General features: G+C 48.0%; 2 protein-coding genes across 2 annotated transcripts in view; both read right to left on the reverse strand.

The window, feature by feature from the left end:
- LOC136384694 (pancreatic lipase-related protein 2-like) overlaps positions 1 to 19,069 on the reverse strand; it is a 132,854-nt gene that overhangs the window by 30,432 nt on the left and 83,353 nt on the right. The gene's annotated exons all lie outside the window — the stretch shown is intronic.
- PNLIPRP1 (pancreatic lipase related protein 1) lies at positions 238 to 13,883 on the reverse strand. The gene is made up of 13 exons (XM_066355130.1): positions 13,788 to 13,883; positions 13,612 to 13,660; positions 12,892 to 13,046; positions 12,285 to 12,410; positions 10,736 to 10,870; positions 9,229 to 9,337; positions 7,618 to 7,737; positions 7,397 to 7,516; positions 5,814 to 5,932; positions 4,820 to 4,946; positions 2,699 to 2,807; positions 1,966 to 2,133; positions 238 to 360 (listed from the first exon to the last, which is right to left on the reverse strand). Exons 2-13 carry the CDS (start codon positions 13,658 to 13,660, stop codon positions 297 to 299), a joined length of 1,401 nt encoding a protein of 466 aa, XP_066211227.1. The 5' UTR covers positions 13,788 to 13,883; the 3' UTR covers positions 238 to 296.

Here is a 19,069-nt window from a genome sequence, read left to right on the forward strand (position 1 = left end):
CTGAGGCCCGAACACCCACCCTCTAGTCCCGCCGTTAGTTGCCAGCCCCTCAGCTGGGGAGGAAACAGTGAGGGCCAAGGAAGTTGGGGGAACAAAAGAGTGTGTGATCAGAAGTCAGCGGCAAGAAACCCAAATACAGAATATGGGAAAGCTCCGGACATTTGGACATTTCAAAATGTTCAGTTCCCAAAAGCGCCTGCAGGGGGCAGCTGACGTCAGAGACAGACTGTGAGTAGATAGATGCATCAGCGGGTTTTATTCATGTGAACACAGTGATGTCAAATTGTGCCTGGCGTTTAACAGGGCGTGAGAGTGAGCAGCACGTCCTCTCTCACGGTGTCCGTGCTGCAGAAGCTGTGCCTGTGGAGAGAAATGAACCCTCGTGAGTGTCGCACGGCCTTACTTGGTGACTGGAGTTGTTAGCAGAGGAATTCGCTGATTTCCAATTCAGAAGCATGGAGGGAAGCATTAGGGTTGTCGCTTTGACCAACTGCTCTTCATATTTATAGAAGAGAACACTGCTCCCTCCCATGATTGTTGAGAATCCCATGTCAGTAACGCAACAGCTCACGACAGTAAATCTAAAAAAACCTTTACAAGTAATAGTGACAACGCAGACCTAAGTGGTTGTCATTACGGGTCTTCCAAGGACCATGGGCTTGTCTGGGGCCTCACTCACTGTCTTTGAACCTCGAAGCTTTGTCCAGTTTTTTCTCTCTCCCCTGGCCTTCAACACTGTGCCCTCTGCATTGCATTTGCCTTTCCTTGAAAATGTAACTCTGACCTCCAGTCGTGTCCCCGGTTCTCTGCGCCTTGCTGAGTCCCGCCGGGAGCAGGCTGTCCTCCCCTGCCCCCCACACACTGAGTCCTCTGTCCCTAGTCCCTGCTGTCCCGATATCCCTCAGCCCAGAGGTGCCTGGTGGCCCCCTGCCCTCCATGACCGCCAACTCCAGCCTTTTGCCTCCTCCCCAGCACTCGAGGAAGGAAGGAGTGGATAAGGGTGGGAGAGCCCCATTTCTCCTAATATCTTGTCCCTGCAGGGAGCCTGTCAGCCCGTTCCTCAGTAGGACCTGAAACCCCGATGAGGAGACTAAAATGATCTGAGGGGGTTCTGAATAAAGGTTGGAACAAAATGGTTTTTAAAACCTCTTAATGCGGACGATTTTTAAAAAATGTTTACTTACTGGCTGTTTTTTGTTTGTTTTTGTGACAGAAAGTGAGAGAGAGGGGCAGATAGAGACAGACAGACAGGAAGGGAGAGAGATGAGAAGTATCAATTCTTCATTGCAGCACCTTAGTTGTTCACTGATTACTTTCTCATATGTGCCCTGACCGGGGCTCCACAGCAGACTGAGTGACCCCTTACTCAAGCCAGCGACCTTGAGCTTAAGCTGGTGAGCTTTTGCTCAAACCAAATGAGCCCGCACTCAAGCCAGCAGCCTTGGGGTCTCAAACCTGGGCCCTCTGTGTCCCAGTCCGACACTCTATCCACTGCGCCACCACCTGGTAAGGCTACTGGCTGTTTTTATAACAGCAAAATTGTTTGAATAATTTGATTGACTCAGCTCTTTTACTCCCCAAATTATCCCCGTGAGCCAGGGAGGACAGAGGGGTCAGCCAGGTGGTCAGCACAGCAGGAAGTCCCTCTCAGCTAGAACACAACAGTGACAAATGGGGGTGGGGAGATGGAGGAGGCGGTGGGAGCCCCGTGCAGGCTGGAGATGGGAAGGGATCATACCCTCTGTACCCCCAGGGATAGTGCTTAGAATACTCAGTAAACTGTACCCCGCACAACTATTTGGGGCTCCCTGTCAGCTATTTGTTGGCCTGGCAAGAAAGAGCCCCAGATGGGAGATTTTCTTGGCTTTTCTGGCTGAACTGTAACTTGAAATTCTGGGGTGAGTTTTCCTCACAAACAGGAAGTTTTGCAACCCCCCTTAGGCACGAGCCAGCAGAGATACATACACTGCCCTCTCCTCTCCTTTCTGCACTGTGATCTTGGAAGCACCCACTTTGGGGAAAGTGGGGTTTATCACGTGGTTATTCCACAGGAACTTGACTTTCTGAATTGTCCCAATGTCCAGGTCTGCATCAAACTCAGTGGAATGGGTAGAACCTGGCGTGATGACGCCCCTTGAAACAGAAATAAGAACATTTTCATTCATAGAAACAACTTCCAATGACCGTATAATGTCACGCCGCTTTTCTATCCTGAATTAATGAGACTATTTTTTTCCAAATTAATTCCCAAATAAAGGTTGGAGAAATGGAAAAGCCAGAAATCAAACTATTATTTAAAGATTGGTTACTTAAAGTTATGTTAATTTCTCTTTAGAACTTTCTTATAGAAAATTATATAATTCCTTCATATTATGGTTTTCTGGAAGACTTATTTATCTAGTAACAAGTTATCCGCCTGGTCACACGTCACTATGCAAGTTAGAAAACATGCTATCTGGGATAATAATTAGATTTAATTTTTAAAAACCAAATCTATTGAGTAAGAAAGAACTAAGCCCCTGGATTTATATTAGAGAAAAGGAAAACAGTCAGCAGAAGTCTGAAATTCACTTTAGCACATAAGGGAAAGAATTGAAAATCCACTGATAGATAAACAGATGACTAGCATTTAAGTGCATGGATCTAAAAACCGTGTACGTCATCAAATGAGATGTGGCGCAAAACTAAGAAACTGTACCTGAAGACGTCATATTGGCGAGTGTTTCCCTTATCTCCAAACAAAGCGACTTTGACCTCACCAGTGATGAGTCTCCCAGACAGTGTGACGGAAACCCCATATCTCCAGCCTGCAGAGGGGGCGGGAGACAGTTCGTTTATTCCTGCACAAAATACTTCACCCACACCTGAGGTTCCTGTCCCTGTCCCTTGCATTGGGGCATCAAAGTGTGAGATGTTCTACATGTTCATCTACAACTCACACTAGGACACGAGGGGAAACACATATCTAACAGGGCCCCCTCCAGATCTGCCCTGTCCTGTAAAGGGGCCGCGAGCCACATGGGGCTGCTTCAATTTAAATCCAAATTGAATACAATTAAAATTTCAGTTCTGCAGTTTCACTAGCCACGTTGGGAGCGTGAAATTGCCATTCGGAGTTCGTGAGTACTGACTGTATCGGACAACACAGACGTTTCTATCATTGCGGGACGTTCTTTGGGACAGTTCCGTTGTGGAATGACGGTACCTCGAGTTAAGGTGAAAAGAGAAAGAATGCTGGTCTCCGCATCTGGAACTCTAGCTCAGGAGAGCGGTCCTGTGAGCCCCTCGTGGGCAGGGTCTGTCTTATCTCTGCATCCCCAGGACCGGCAGTGTCCAGCATAGAGTGGGGCTCTGCTGTCACCCAGATTAATACCTGGAGTGCTGTCTCAGTGCCCATGAGCACACACATACACATGCATACACGCATATGTACACACACATCATGCATCTTTGTATACACAGATGTATGTATAAACACACACACACACACACACACATCCTTTGCTTACTTCCTACCCATTCTTCACATCCTCAGACATGTCGTCCTTGTCCCTCCCTCTGGTCAGGGCCAGGTCCTCTGGCCACAGTGCCGTAGTAGCAGCCCACCAAGCCCAATCCACCTCTAGCTGCTGGCTCGGTTTCTGTCTTCTCTGCTGTATTGTAAACTGCACGCACAGTGCGCTTGTACCCTGCTCCCCGGCGCCTAGCATAGCCTGTGCTCCATAAGCGAATGTTGGTTAAGGAATTAATATATGATTTTTGAATGTGTAGTTTGTTGCTAAAATGTGGGCAAGTATTTCATGCATCATTATCTCTGTAGAAGGATTGATTAAGCAATGTCTTAAAAAAATTATAGAGTGATGAAAATTTCTATATCTTGATTGTGGAGGTGGTTATATGATTATTCATTTGTCAAAACTCATAGAACTTATCCACTAAAATGGGTGAATTTCACAGTATAAAAATTATGTATGAATAAACCTAACTTGACTATATAAGGCTTGTATTATATTCATGTATTCATATAGTTGTTGTTTTTTTACAGTGAAACATCTTAGGGGACCATTATGGGCAGGGTGGCTACAAAGTGACCCAAACATGCCCTATTTTACCCTATGACTTAGTCCAGCCGGTAGGTTTTTGAGAGAAGTCACCCCTTCCTGATTCCTGCCCGCCCTCCACCAGAGGGGCAGCCCCTGGGCACCAGGGGCACGTGGGTGAGGGAGGGGAGGGGAAGGGGGAGAGTAGAGTTGGGCTTCTTACGGGGCCCAGCCCAGGAAAGAGCTGGCACCAAATAAATGTTTGCTGAATGACTAGAAAAGCAGGTACATGTGATGTGACACCATCATAGGGACAAAGGGGTCAGATAGATGGTGATGGGAGAAGATTTGACGTGGGAGGGTGGGCACACGATGCAATATGCAGATGACATATCATAGAACTGTTCACTTGTACACCTGGAACCTATAAAATCTTATTAACCAATGTCACCCCCAATAAATTTAATTTAAAAAAATAAGAATAAAAAGGGACCATGAACTGTGGAGCAATAAAAATTCAGGGCAGATGGCCACAGAGACATGTAAATTTCTATTATCCCATTAAGTGATACTATTGGTTTCTACCCATTTCCTGCTATAAGAATAATGTGGAACAAATGCAGACTCCTTCTAAATCCCAGCTGACCCGTAAATGGGACAATTTGGCTGGACGTGTCCTTTTCTGACGATGATAAAAAAAAGGGTCAGGTACAAGCCCTTCATTGATACCAGAAATTACACTTTCTTTACCCAGAAGGGAGAGTCTAAGTGCAGCTTACGGGGGAAACTGTTGGAGTCGCCTGTGTTCAGGAAGAACTGCTGCTGTCCACTGGCCCGGCCGGCGAATTTGTCCGCATAGTGGCCCATCTGCGGGCACCCTTCGTCTGGACAGGGGAAGCACTTGTTCTAATGGAAAGAGATAGATCAGGCTGTAAGAAGTGAATTTGTCTTTGTAAGATCCATACATCCGGGGGAGCAAATTTCCTGCAGTCTGAGCTCTCTCATTTGTAACTGGAAGGGGATTGGAACAGATGTTCTTCAAATTACCTTCCCAAGCCCGGTACACATCACATTCAAATGGCTTGGGAGCTTTAGAAAATATGGATTCCTATATTTAAGAAAATACCGGGGCCCAGGTTAGATCAATTACACCTCCCCTTTAGTGATGTGCCAGTGATTGATGAGCAGCCAACTCCCCCGATTGTAGTGTTTACTGATTTCCATGGTGTAAATACTATGACGGTGGCCATTTTCAGGCTACCGACGTGATGTCACCGAACGCGGACTTGGGAAAAGGCTCTCATGAGCCAGAACATGCAGGCTCCAGAATGCCACCCCTCCTCCCCATGTTGCCGGGCTACAGAGGCAGCCTGGCATGTGAACCCAGCATCCACTCCTCTCTGGCGCATGAGGTCATCTCTCAGAGATTCTTCTATTCTTGCTCTGCCCCCGCCAGGCACCTGCACCCCTTCTCTTCCTTGGAAACATGACAATTTCATAAGCTAGATTCACACGTTGCCTCCGGTCGGAAACTTTTCTAGATCACTGAGCCGACTGCTCTTGACTCTGATTTCCCCGCGTCTCCCATGCCCACATGACTCAGCTAGAATTCTAGCCACTGCCTGCCTAAAGTTTAGTTTTCCTCCACTCCGCAGGACCAAGAACTCCGAGGGACAATGCATAACAAGTAGGGGCTGGTTGGAAACAGGTGAGCAGGTACCACAAATTCCACACTCAGGGGGACCACAATCCCACAGTAGGACAGTAGCTTACGGACTTAAAGTCCTTGTAGGAAGCACAGGGGTATCCAGTGAACCCATCAGGATTGAGGATGCTGGCGGAGTAATACTTGTAGCTTCTTAGGTGATTGCAAGCCACAAAGTCTTTGGTTCCTGGGGAAACAAGTGAAGAAATCTGTGCAGGTGGTCAGGGAGCTGTGGCAACCTCTCTGCCTCTCCCAATGGGAAGGTTCCAAAGTGGGAAAGTGGGATTGTATTTTCAGAAAGGTGAAGTAAGTCCAAATTCCAGTCACATTAATGCAGTTAACCTATAGAGGGTGCTTTCTGTGTGTTGGGCAATGTTCTGAGAACTGTTTGTGTATTTCCATGACATCCTCACCTTTCTTTCCTACAAGGTGGATATCATACCGTTCGTGATTACAGAAAGAGCTAGAGGTTACAGACTCAGATTTCAGGTTACAGATACTAAATGGCAGAGCTGGGAATTGAACCCAAGCCCATCTGGTGTGTGAGTCCACGCCTCTATCCTCTGCCATCCTGTGTCCCAGTTACCAAGCTGGAGGTCATTGAAGACACAAACCAGATGCGACATTGACCTCCTAGACACAAAAAAACCCAGGGTGACAACACTTTCCTGCAAATAAAAAGGATGGTTGAGTAGCTTTAGGTGGCTTTATCTGAGCATCTCACTCCTTATAGTCTTCCGTAACTCTGGCAAGATCCACGCCTTACAGGCCTGGGCTGAACTTGCTTGGCCACTACTGATGGAGAGTTTAGGCTACCCTGCCCATGCAGACCCTCAGAACACCAACATGTAAGTCTTGGTCTTAATATTTGCTTCGATAGCATCCATATTTGTCAAGTCATTTTGATTGAATTCAACAAAAATCTTTACTCATTAGATTTGGTCAGACCTGTGGGTGCCAAATGGTGAGTCTGGCTGAAAATTTCACTTACCCACTGTACTTTTAACTTTATTAAATACAGAGTCAGAGCTGTGTCTGAAGGCTGCCCTTGATCCTAGGGGCACTTGATCCACGGTAAAGACTAACCGCCTCGGACAGCACAATCTCCACTCTAACCTCCCCTATACGTGACTGCTTCTCATTCTTGACCCAGCATTGAGGAATGGTGACTCTCACTGTGCCAGTGCCTTTGCTCTAGAAATGACTGGGAATAGTCTCATTTTGGCAACTGAAATGAAGCCAGTTGCATAAGTCTGAAGCATGTCACTGACTCCCAAGGGAGAAACTGGCAAATTCTCGTAGCGTCAGGATGTTGACTTTTATGGTTTTACCTTACCTTGTTATGTGAATCTACCAATTTATTGTGGGAGTTATAGCTTCAAGTGATGGTTTTGTAATTCTCTGTTGCTTGTACACTCCAGATTACCCACAACGATGTTTTAAGAAAGTACAAAAAGCAGTAGAGCTTAGCTATAACAAATGATATATAGCTATAGTTTTCAGAAATAAGGTCTAACAGGGGGTTTTGTATATTTTTAAAGAGTAGGGGCTTTTTGTTTGTTTAAGATTTGCTATGGGAAAGATGCTGCTCACCCCAAGAAGGTGATGCCCCACTCCATCTGGCTTTACCCGACCAGAGCTCTGGCCTTACCTGACCAGATGCCGTCTAGGTCCACGATCTGGGACAGGATGTTCTTCTTGCAACCCGGCATCTCTTCTCCTCCATTGGGGAAGAAGTCAAGGTGACCCACCAGTTGGTTCATTCCAAAGCCTGCAATGTTGGGAACGACAATGCGCTCTCTGTAGTTCAGGGCTCTCCTGGGTGAGAAACCCCGGTGCGCGTGCTCAAGGCTGGCGCCTCCCTGGCCTCACCCATGGATGGGATCAGAGGAGCCGCGTCTGTGTGAATCACATCCACAAAGTCGGCGTCAGAGGGATCAAGCCGAACTTCTTCAGGAGTCCCCTGGAAACTCGCCTCCATGGGATCCAGCCCTGAAAGAAATGGCCGGTGCTGCAGACCACAGCTTAGCTGTGGGTGTCAGCAGGCTGGAAGTGTACAGTTGCCTAACTGTCTAACTAAAGGGGTGCCATAACCTGGCGGTGCCCAGCACTATGTATTGAATGTGGGGACATAGGGTCTCAATGTTGCTCGTGACAACGGGGCTCTAGGTGGCATGAATAAAGGAAAGGCTGATGAACAAAGAAATTTAGATATTTTTAGGGGCTAGGATTTTTTCCCACACCAGATGCTCTCATTTACTTAATGTATCTTTCTTCTTCAACATCCTTTTTCGCTCCCCAAATTTGAAGAGAAAGGGCCAGAGCAGTATGGCACGGGAGATAAGGACAGGATTCTGGGGCTGGCTGCCTGACTCCGAGTCCCCACTGAGCCACTTCTGAGGCAAATAGCACGATGTGGGTGAATCACTCCACTTTCATTGTGCCTCAGATCCCTGTTTATAAAATGGGGGTAATAAGGCATCTATTGTATACGGGTGTTATAAGATTAAATGAATAAATGCATGTAGCATTTAGCACAGTGCCTGGCACATCATCGTGGGTGTATAAATAAAATATTAACTATTATTCTTTCCTCCTGACTATATTTCCTTTTTTGGAAGGGCTCTTGGATTTGCCAATAGGTTTTTGAAGGTTTGGTCAGAGCAGCCAGAAAGGCATGAATATAATTGTCGCTGAACATAAAAGGGAGAGTTCCTATGAACGCAGAGACTTGTTTGAGCCGAATGACAACAGAAGTGGGTCTGAGTCTCAGTTCCACCACTAATGAGTTATGTGACCTTGAACAAGCTCCTCATTTCCTTGAGCCTGTTCCTTTGATTCCTTAGAATGAGAAAATGTAAAACACTTGGTGTAGTATCTAGGATAACTAGGCACTGAAACAATGCTTCCTGTAACAATCATATTAGCATTATGTTAATGTTATTATTATTATTATATTATAAAGCTGTATTTTGTTGCTATTGTTGCAATGTAAAGGCTTTTCTGGGGCTAAAAGGATGCTTTTGGCCATGATGGTGTTTGGGTCCCTTCTACCAGCAGAGACAACAAAAAGCATACTTTCCACATTCTATTCTGCTCTTAATTTCACAGAACAGGGGTACAAAGAATGACAATTAGGGATCCTTTCTTGCTCATGTTCAGACCAGCCTTGCTCTGCATTGTTCTGGGAGCCCAGTCCTGCTGAGCAACTCACACCATCAGAAACCTCGGATCTAGAGAGAAAGGACAGGAACAGAGATGGGGGAGACAAAAGGAAGCAAAGAAGAATAAAGCCACGACCCCCTGCCACTTCGATGAGCTTCTTGGGGGCTTTCTGAAATGCTCTGTGCAGGCTCTAACCACCTCTGCCATGGCCACGGGGGGACAGTCCCCTTCTGGCCGGTTCTGAGCTGGGCTGCAGTCTTGTACCAGGTTGTGCGGTTACTGAGGACAAAACCCAGCACCCTACCTGTTGGGTCTTACCTGTAATTCTGCCCAGGCCTGGAGTCCTGCTTCCTGCCTCCCCAGCCACGTGGGCGCCCAGGCTGTGGCCGATGAGTTGAACTTGGGAAAGTGGGTAGTTGTAGTTTGTCTGGACAGGGAAGACGGTATTTTTAAGACATTGCTGTGTTGTGGCTTTTGTGATGTGCAAACCGGATACTGTCACTCCTCTGCTGAAGCCTTCTGTGGCTCCCACTCCCCTTAGAATCAAATCCAAGTTATTACCAGGGCCTCAGAGCTTTCCTGACTTAACATGCATTTTTCTGGACTCCTCTGGAGCAAGCCCTCTGTGGATCTCTGAGGCCCTGAAGTACGTATGTCATCTTCTCTGATGTCTGGGCCTGGTGTGGAATCGTCTTTCTGTGGTTGTTGATCTCCCCAATCACATCAACACAACTCACATCAGCCCCACCCCGCCCCATCGGGCTCCGCCCACCCACCCGCAGGGTTCCATAAAGCGCTGCACCCTCCCTGCCAGAACCCTGACCACACTGTGTTGTAAGTCTTCCCCGTAAGCTCCTCCAAGCCCTGGGCGCCTCGCCCATTCTCCTAGCAAAGCTCCTGACACTGCGCCCCCCAAATACTGGATGAACAAACAAATAACATAGACATATGGGGTGTTTGCCCACATTGGTCTCGCCGATGTTGCCCACATGCACTCCTTTATTGGCCTACAGTGCCTCTAGCACAAACACCCTGGGCTCGGATCTCTGCAGGGGTGCAGAAGTAGTTCGAACCAATTGATTCTTTTATACACCCTGTAACTATAAGACAGTAACAATTGAGACCTTTATCTGGTGGAGAAAACAGTCACCAAAAATTAGTGACTTAACTGAAAAAAATCAGAGACTTAAAGAATTAGCCCAAAGGAAGACCAAGGCAGGAAGAGATAACTGGATTGATGTGCAGAACATCGACAGGACCCAACCACAGGCCAGTGGAGTTGGTACTTGCAGCTGTGCACACTGTCCTTTGGCTCCACTGACTTTCCCGGGAGCGCTATGTGTCTCCCCCAAACAGAGCCCTCCTGGTACAGTGGGGACCTGTGGACCTAGATGCTTTGGGGCCCGAAAGACAGCTCTTATATCACCTGCTGTATCATTTTTTTTTGGGGGGGAGGCAAACTAGTTAAGCTTTCTGGGCCTCAGTTTTCTCACCTGTCAATCGAAGACGATAATAAAAGACCCTAGCTCCTAAGTGTTACCTCTTACTGCTTTTTTTCTTCCACTGCTGTGCCATTACTAAGGCAGTTTCAGAGTTCCAGAAGTCATTCTCCTTTAATGATGTAAATCTTTAAATAAGTAATCGCAGAGGTATCTCCACCCGACAGAGAGCCAGGGAGCCAGAGCGGGGCCCTGCCCTCCTCCTCGGCAGCGCCCGGCCACTCACCGAGAGCAGGCTGAGCATCTGGGCCACCTGGGCGCCCACCACGCGACAGGGAGCCAGAGCGGGGCCCTGCCCTCCTCCTCGGCAGCGCCCGGCCACTCACCGAGAGCAGGCTGAGCATCTGGGCCACCTGGGCGCCCACCACGCGCACGTTGTTGGCGGCCTGCGTGTAGGTGGTCTGGGAGCCTTTTTTCCAGTCCACGCAGATGCAGTTCACTTCCTCCACCTCGAACATGTTCTGGTGTTGGAAAGACACCAGGTGTCACCACGGGGCGCGTGGAAGCACACCCAGCCGGGCTCAGAAATGGTCACGAGACGTTAGGGACCCCTGTGGTCAGTGATGGAATGCCAACAGACAGACGCCCTTCCTAGTGGGGAGATGACCTAAACACTGGCCACTCTCTGGTTTCCTCCGACCAAATAAGGTTGATTACTTGGGGAAACAATTACATCATGACAGGAGCCCCATTTTGAAAAGAAACAGCCTCAAGTGCAACCTCCGGGGCCCAGCGTCTAAGTGACCTTGTGGATTTGATCTAGGGGTCACTTCAGCCCCTTGGCAATGCTGCGGCCGGTGGTGGGGCTTGCCTTCAGCCCTGCAGGCCGGGCAGCAGCAGAGCTTTAAGGTAGAGAAAAGCATTTCTCTTTTTAGAGTCAAGGAAAGCTAGAATTTCATGGAGAAAAAAACGCACTGCGGATATTTGAAAAATAGAACTGCGCTGATTTAAAGGAGATCGAAGGCTTCCGAAAGGAAAACTTCTTCCTGGATGTTGAAGAAACTAGTGTATCCTTAGAAATTCCTCCAGGCCGTCCACACAGGCAGCTTGAATTGAAAATGGTACGACTAATGTGAAATCCACGTGTATGACACTAATATGTGTGATCATGCAGGGATACCAAGAGGTGTTTCCTCAGGGTGCCAAGAGTTAAATGCCTGGTAAACCAAGGCCACCCACAGAATGCCTTTAACTGTCTGGGTTTGTAACTTTTCCTGTTGACATTACGGTCAGAGTTATTAATGTGTGTGCCGGGGTCAATTCTTTGGTGTCAGAAAAATGGATTGAACCAGTGTATATATGGGAAGAAAGGAGAGTGGTATATTCTGCATGTATTTATGTGTGTTCCTGTGCACATGTGTGCACGTGTGTCTGTGTTTGCATGCGTATATATGTGAACATGCGTGTGTTCATCTGTTGTCCATTCTTCTGACCAACAGGTGCTATATTACACACAATTCTGCATGGTCTGTGCTGCCTTTTTAGTCATCCAGGCGATCTTGGTTCTCCATTCTTACATAAATGGTCATTTTAAACATCTCTGACCCTCGGGAATGAGGGCAAGATTTGAACAAAAAGAACACAATTCCTCCTATGCAGGAATACCAAGTCCCCACACTGAAAATGAAAGCAGGCAATACTTAACCTGGATTTAACCAGAAATGAGGAAATGTTTGCTCACTTAGCAAATGTCATTGTTTCAGGCTACAGACACAGTCCAGAAACGTGGAGAGGGATTTTTACTTTTGCAAAGGGAGGCATTTAATTGCATTTGGAGCTCATTTGCTGCACTTGCCTCAAAGGGAGGCGGGAACATTAGCGGGCGCAGTGGCAGCGGCCGGCAGGGCAGCCACAGGGGTGGCAGCCTGCCCCTACCTTGCACATGTCCAGCACCCAGCTCTCATCGCCCTTGTCTATGTAGCCGTGGATGATGAACCGGGTCTTCCTGTCTGTTTGAAAATTCGATGCCTCGATCGTTGATGGATCAGACAGAAGGAGATTCTGTGACAAATGCAGAGGTTGCGTGTTTGTGTAGCCCAGCCACTCAGGACTGCCTCACTGCCTCGCTCTTCCATTTTCCTAATCATCGCAATGCTACAGCCTTCCAAACTTAGCACAGAAGCCACCTCTTCCGTGAAGCCCACCCTGACCTCCCTTCTCCTGCCCCATCTTGCTATGTCAGGAATCACAGCCTCTACTGGGTCTGGATCGTGGCTCAGGGTCTTACCTTTCACAGGGTTCTTTGGTTAGCTCGTTGCCCCAAACCAGAACCGCATAACCAGCTAAAGGCTCTGGCAAATGCGAGCCGTTCATTCATTCAAGCCAACGTTTTACTGAAGAGCTACGCTGTCCAAATCCTGGGGTGCAGCCCGGGGGTGGGTGGGGCCCAGTGTGTGGAGTTTGCGGTACAGAGAAGAGAAACTCGGTCTGCGGGCACAGCCTCTCCCCCAGTCACAGCGGTGATGGCCCGCGGAGGGCTCACCTGGAAGGTGTTCGGGTTCTCGTTGGTGTAGAGCAGGAAGCGGGTGCCGATCTTCTCGGGGCTCCAGGGCAGGACTTTCAGGGGCCTGATGACGGTCCCGCCCCAGGGCTCAGAGTCCGAAAAGCAGCCGAGCGAAGCATAGCAAATCTCTTTTCCTGTAGAGAAAGGATGACCTGCTCAAGGATTTACTCCTGAGCGGGGATCTGGGACATCCCTGCTGCTCGGGCCTTGTCACTCCCCTGCACGGGGACAGTCTGACGACCGTGCCCACAGCCACCTCTGCACCATCCATATTTTCTTGCCCTCAGCGTCCACCTTCTGGTCCAGGACCAGTCCCATTGAGTCCCTAGAGACACCACCATCAAAACTTCCAAGTTCTGTGTCCCGTCCCAGCTCTTCAGATAGATTTATTTGACTAACGTGATAATGGACATTGATGAGTCTATATGTTAACTCAGGCAGGTGTTTAATGCTTTTCCGAGAAAAGTCTGGCTTTAGGGGTGCCCCAGGCATGGAGACCGGATGTTGGGGAGACACTGTGAAGCGGGTCCCCCTCAAACGGGCCCCTCTCTCTGGCGGTGTGTCAGCCCCACCCGCCTTTCTCTGGAAGCGGTGTGGTCCAGAGTCGCTGGAAGCCCTGGTCGTGTCTAAGGGTTTCTCTGGCCAGTGCTGAGATGCTGGGTTTCAGTCCTTCCCGAGGGCAGGCGTGCTGTGTCTCACCTTTGGCTGCTCCTAGCAGGAAAAGCGCGACTGTCCAGATGCTCAGCATCTGCAATAAATGCAGACATTTTCAGCCTCATCAAGCATTACCAGAGCAATGAGCAACTCTCAGGGGTTCAAGGCTATCGCCTGGCCTCTCCTTCACCGCCGGTGAGAAGATGGCAAAGGTGACTTACCCTGCTGGATGTCCCAGGCGCTCTCTCCCCCCGGATCCAGCGCCCAGGCTGTTTTATACCCTGACTTTATCACTGGGCCACTGCTTCCAGGAAATAGCAGGTGACGGTAAACAGGCTGTGTGCACTTACGATTTTAATCTGCACAAATACACAGAATGAGATTAATGGTAGTGGTCCAACCTTCCCATAAGCCCGGGAAGATGAAAGAATGTTTGATTAAAAGGGGAGTAACAACCCCCTAACTTGGCATCGGTGTACCTGTGCATGGAATTGTGAGCCAAGGGGACCCTGCTTTCCCATTTTCTACTTCATCACCAAGTAGTATGCAAATTCCAATGGGGTCCCAGCAGCAAGCCGTAAGAGTGGCGGGGAGTGTTTCCCACTTAGAATGGACGGAAATGCCCCCATGTCAACGAAAGCAATGGGAAGTGTCTGATTAAGAAAAACCTCCTCTCTCTGTCTCGAGCAGTCTAATAATACACAAGCACATGAGCTCTGGAGACAGAGTCAACAGCCCCCACAATGGCCTCTGACCACAATCCCCCATTAACTACCTGTTCCAGTTATCTACAGCTTTGCAATGACCCGACGCAAAGCATCATGTTGTGAAATGGCAGCCATCATTCTATTATCACACAGTAATTTTGAACAGCTGCGCTCAGGAGCCTTTAAAAGCCCACGTCACCAGACAGTGTCACATCTGCTGAGTTTCCCCAGGTCCTCTGAAATTTGTGCACCTGTCCTGCAAGATTCGGCCCTGTGAGGCTGCCATGCATCGTCCACAGACACGCATCTGTGGGCAGCCCGGCCGGTTCACACAGCGGGCAGATAAGCCTTCGTGGGGCAAACATCCTCGGTGCCCTACACCACCCCCAAGTTAAATACGCCTCACTGTCAAAGTTCACACTCCTCCAGAGTAACCAAAACACCGGGGGACAGTTCGAGAAGCTCCCCTGTCAAGAAAACAGAAAGGACTTCCCCCGGAATAATAAAGAATAATCACCAACAGTTATTAAGACTTAGAGCAGGCAGTCAAGAAATTCACACATAATTCAGAATTTAGGTCTTATAACAACCCCATGAAGTAGGTGCTGTTATTTGCTTCCCTTTGCAAATGTGGAAACTGAGGCACAGGGAGATTGAAGAAATTGCCTCCGAAGTCACATAGATAATGAGTGAGGAGATGGGATTTGAATCCAGTCTGTACGGAGTGAAGTAAGGAGTTGTTGAATATTTAGTTATTCTGAGCAAGGTATCAACGAGAGTTTCTGAGTATAAAACACATAGAATAGGAAAATTATTTACATAGAATCAGCTGAAACAGAAAATAAACTTCCTGTTAAACTGCCAGACTTGAACCATCTGGTTGACCTAAGCGATCAAGTAGTTAAGCTTTGGAAGTCTGCTTAGGTAGTCTAGGAAGGTGCTGGAGCACTGTAGTCAGGCTGGTGCTGACCCAGATGCTGACTTGTGGTCATCTAGGGGTGAGGAAATAGGTAAATGGGTCGGTAGGACGTGCCAGCTGGCCCTGACTGCCTCTTGGATCTCTTTTCTTCCTCCTTTCCATTCTGCCCTCCATATATGGCCACACTGAGTTCCATCCAAATGCCTAGTCCTTTCCTACCTCAGGGCCTTTGCACATACTATTCCCATGGCCTGAAAGTCCCTTCCTTAGACCTCCATCAGGCTGGCTACTTCTTGTCATTCAACAACTAGCTTTAATGTCACCTCTTCAGTGAGGCCACCTCTGACCACCTCTGACATCTGTCCTCGGCCACCTTCACCACTTGACCCCAGGCCCCCACTCCCCAACACCTTGTTTGTTTTCTCCAGGTCTCCTGTGACCAGTTATCATTATCTGTCTTATTTATGTGTTCATTTATGTGCAGTCAGGCTTCTCCCCCCTAGAATGCAATTCCAGGAGGATGGAGACCTCACCCGTTTTGGTCTCCGTCTGCTGTACCCCAGCTGCTGGAACTGTGCCTGGCGCTGACGTGGTTATGGATTAATGAAAGAACAAATATACTGTGAATGGAGTTCATGGGTATTTTACCCTTTACTCTCAGTGAATTTCAGGGCTGAGAAAGGGCTGTAGGCACAGTTTTAAGAAGGGGGGGAGGAAGAGATGTTTTCTTTCCACAAGCATGGAGAATATGAATGTCTGATCAGATTTAGAAGAAATTATTATATATCATCTGTCAGAGTTTGTCCAGGGGTAAGACCCCTGTGCCTCTTTACCTTTTAACTCACCTTACTGACAAGTTCAACTGCGGGCTCTATGCCACTCCAGGGGAAAGGTCACTCCCTGGAGGGTTCAGGGGTTGAAAACACCTAAAGTGATCGGGGCTTGTGTGCCCTCTATTGATGAACATTTGGTTGTTTCCAATATTTTGCTATTAAATACAGTGCCTTGGTGAATATGCTTATTCACTTGTCACTGTCCACATGGATGGTATATCTGTGGCAGAAACTCCTAAAGTTGAATTTCAGGGACAAAAGATCTGTACATTTAATGTGTCTGTGTATATTGACTATTCACCCCGCACTCAGTCAAGGCAACAACAATAAAGACCATTAGTTATTTAAACAGGTAAGGTTTTAGAGAAATATAATGATTCTATTGGTTGCAAGCAACAGAAATAAATTTTGTTTAGCTAAATTAAAAACAAAAGAAGAGAAGACCCTGGCCGGTTAGCTCAGTGGTAGAGCATCGGCCTGGCGTGCAGGAGTCCTGGGTTTGATTCCCGGCCAGGGCACACAGGAGAAGCGCCCATCTGCTTCTCCATCCCTCCCCCTCTCCTTCCTCTCTGTCTCTCTCTTCCCCTCCTGCAGCCAAGGCTCCATTGGAGCAAAGTTGGCTCGGACGCTAAGAATGGCTCCATGGCCTCTGCCTCAGGTGCTAGAATGGCTCTGGTTGCAACAGAGTGACCCCAGATGGGCAGAGCATTGCCCCCTGGTGGGCATGTCGGGTGGATCCCGGTCAGGCGCATGCGGGAGTCTGTCTGACTGCCTCCCCGTTTCTAACGTCAGAAAAATACAAAAACAAACAAACAAACAAAAAAAAAAAAAAAAAAAAAGAAGGGAGATTTCTTGAAAGAATATTGGGGCGTCTCATAGAACCCATGAAATTGTTGAACCATGAGACCCAGGGGCCCAAAATGGGGTTATCCTGGAGCCCTCAGCTGTCCTCAGATCCCTTCTTCCCTGGACCTGATTCTGCTGCAGGGACTCCCTGGCTTTGTGCATCTCAGCTCAGAATTCTTAATTGCCAGATGATGGGCCTGATCAGGTCAGGAACTGTCCTTGAATTAGCAAATTATTAGGGAGTGGCTCTTAGTGGGCAGGTCAGGCTGAGGGGACCCACCCCTGTGCACCCAAAGCTGGAGCGGAAGTTGTGAGGTGGGCAGTGCTGCAAGAGATATGTGCTTCTACAGTAACAACAACAAAAGCAATTCTAAATGAATCGACTGCTAAATTTGTACCAAAGTACACAGCTGGTGGCTCAGTGCTGGTAGAGAGAGGATTTCTTTAGAAGTATTGCATTTATCACACCTTGAAATAATGGAGAGGTGATTTGCGTGAGTTATCAAGAGTGAATTAAATTGAGAGTATCATGCTAAGTGAAATCAGTCAGATGGAAAAAGTCAAGAAATGTATGCTTTCACTCATATGCAAGATATAAAACTGCAAGGAATAAATGAACAAACAGCCCTGGCCAGTTGGCTCAGAGGTAGAGCATCAGCCCGGTGTGTGGAAGTCCTGGGTTCAATTCCCAGTCAGGGCTCACAGGAGAAGCACCCATCAGCTTCTCCACCCTTCCCCCCTCTCCTTCCTCTCTACCTCCCTCTTCCCCTCCCGCAGCCAAGGCTTCATTGGAGCAAAGTTGGCCCAGGCGCTGAGGATGGCTCCATGGCCTCTGCCTCAGGTGCAGGAATGGCTCTGGCAGCAACAGAGCAACGCCCCAGAGGGGCCGAGCATTGCCCCCTGCTGGGTATGCCTGGTGGATCCCAGTCAGGTGAATGCAGGAGTCTGTCTGACTACCTCCCCGTTTCTACCTTCGGAAAAATACAAAAATACAAAAATAAATAAACAAACAAACAAAAACTCACAGACATAGACAACAGTATGGCTGTTACCAGAGGGAAAGAGGGGTGAACGGGGGGTAGAAGAGGACGGAGGGGGTCAAATATATGGTGGTGTAAGGAGACATGACTGTGGGTGGTGAACACATAATGCAATGTGCAGATGGTATATCATAGAATTGTACACTTGAAATGTATAATTTTATTAAACAATGTCACTCCAATAAATTTAATTAAAATTTTTAAAAGAGTAAATGATGACTGTGGAGACTCGATTTCCTGATCAGCATATCTGATTAGGACTGTTGTGTCATTTTAAGGTAAGAAGAAGCAACTCTCTATTCATTGGCGTTAGTTGTTTGACAAGAAGCATGCTGTCACGGGCAAAGTCAAAAGTGAGTGAACCAAAAAGGTGCCCTCGCTTCTGATGACGGCAGTGAGGAAAAGGCAGTAGAAGGAGACCAGAGACTGGAGCCTGGGCTGACCCATCACCATGAAAACCCTTCTGACACCTGACCTGTTCCTTCTCAGGCTTTCTCGGGATGGAGAGACAGGGTAGAGATGGTGATAGATAGATTGTGAAAATGGTCACAGTTCTCCGCGCTCCCCCCAAATATCCACACCCTTGGCAATGTGATCTTGAAGTTCCTTTCATCCTTTGGCTAGATGGTTGACTTGATTTGGCTAAATGTGTACTGCCATCACATCAATGGCAGTAACCACTTGAACCAGCTCAAAACCACTGACCCTGAGTATGTGAGACACCCAGGCAAGATGAACAGCACTGCTGACTAAACACACTCTGACCACATGAGTGAATCCATCTTAGCCCAGAAGAAGCTAACCCAGAGATTACTAATAGATGTTTGCTGTTTAATACCACTGAGTTTGGTGGTGGCTTGTTATGCCGCAGTAGCTAACCAATACAGAAACCCAGCTTAGTGAGACAGCAGCTGGCATTGCACCTACTGAAACCATTCTTGGGCACAGCATCAGTTAAGTGTGTGTATTATTTCCTAACACCCACATTTCATCCATATGCACTGTGCTCTAACACAATGACTCTTGTTTAATGCCCTGGGGGATATCATTGGACTAAGCCCGTAGCAAGACTGGGGTCTAAACTTCATCTCCTTTAGAGCCTCCTAGACCAGTGGTTCTCAACCTGTGGGTTGCGACCCACAGGTTGAGAACCGCTGC

This window comes from Saccopteryx leptura, chromosome 13 (assembly GCF_036850995.1).
Source record: "Saccopteryx leptura isolate mSacLep1 chromosome 13, mSacLep1_pri_phased_curated, whole genome shotgun sequence".
NCBI classification, from domain to species: domain Eukaryota; kingdom Metazoa; phylum Chordata; class Mammalia; order Chiroptera; family Emballonuridae; genus Saccopteryx; species Saccopteryx leptura.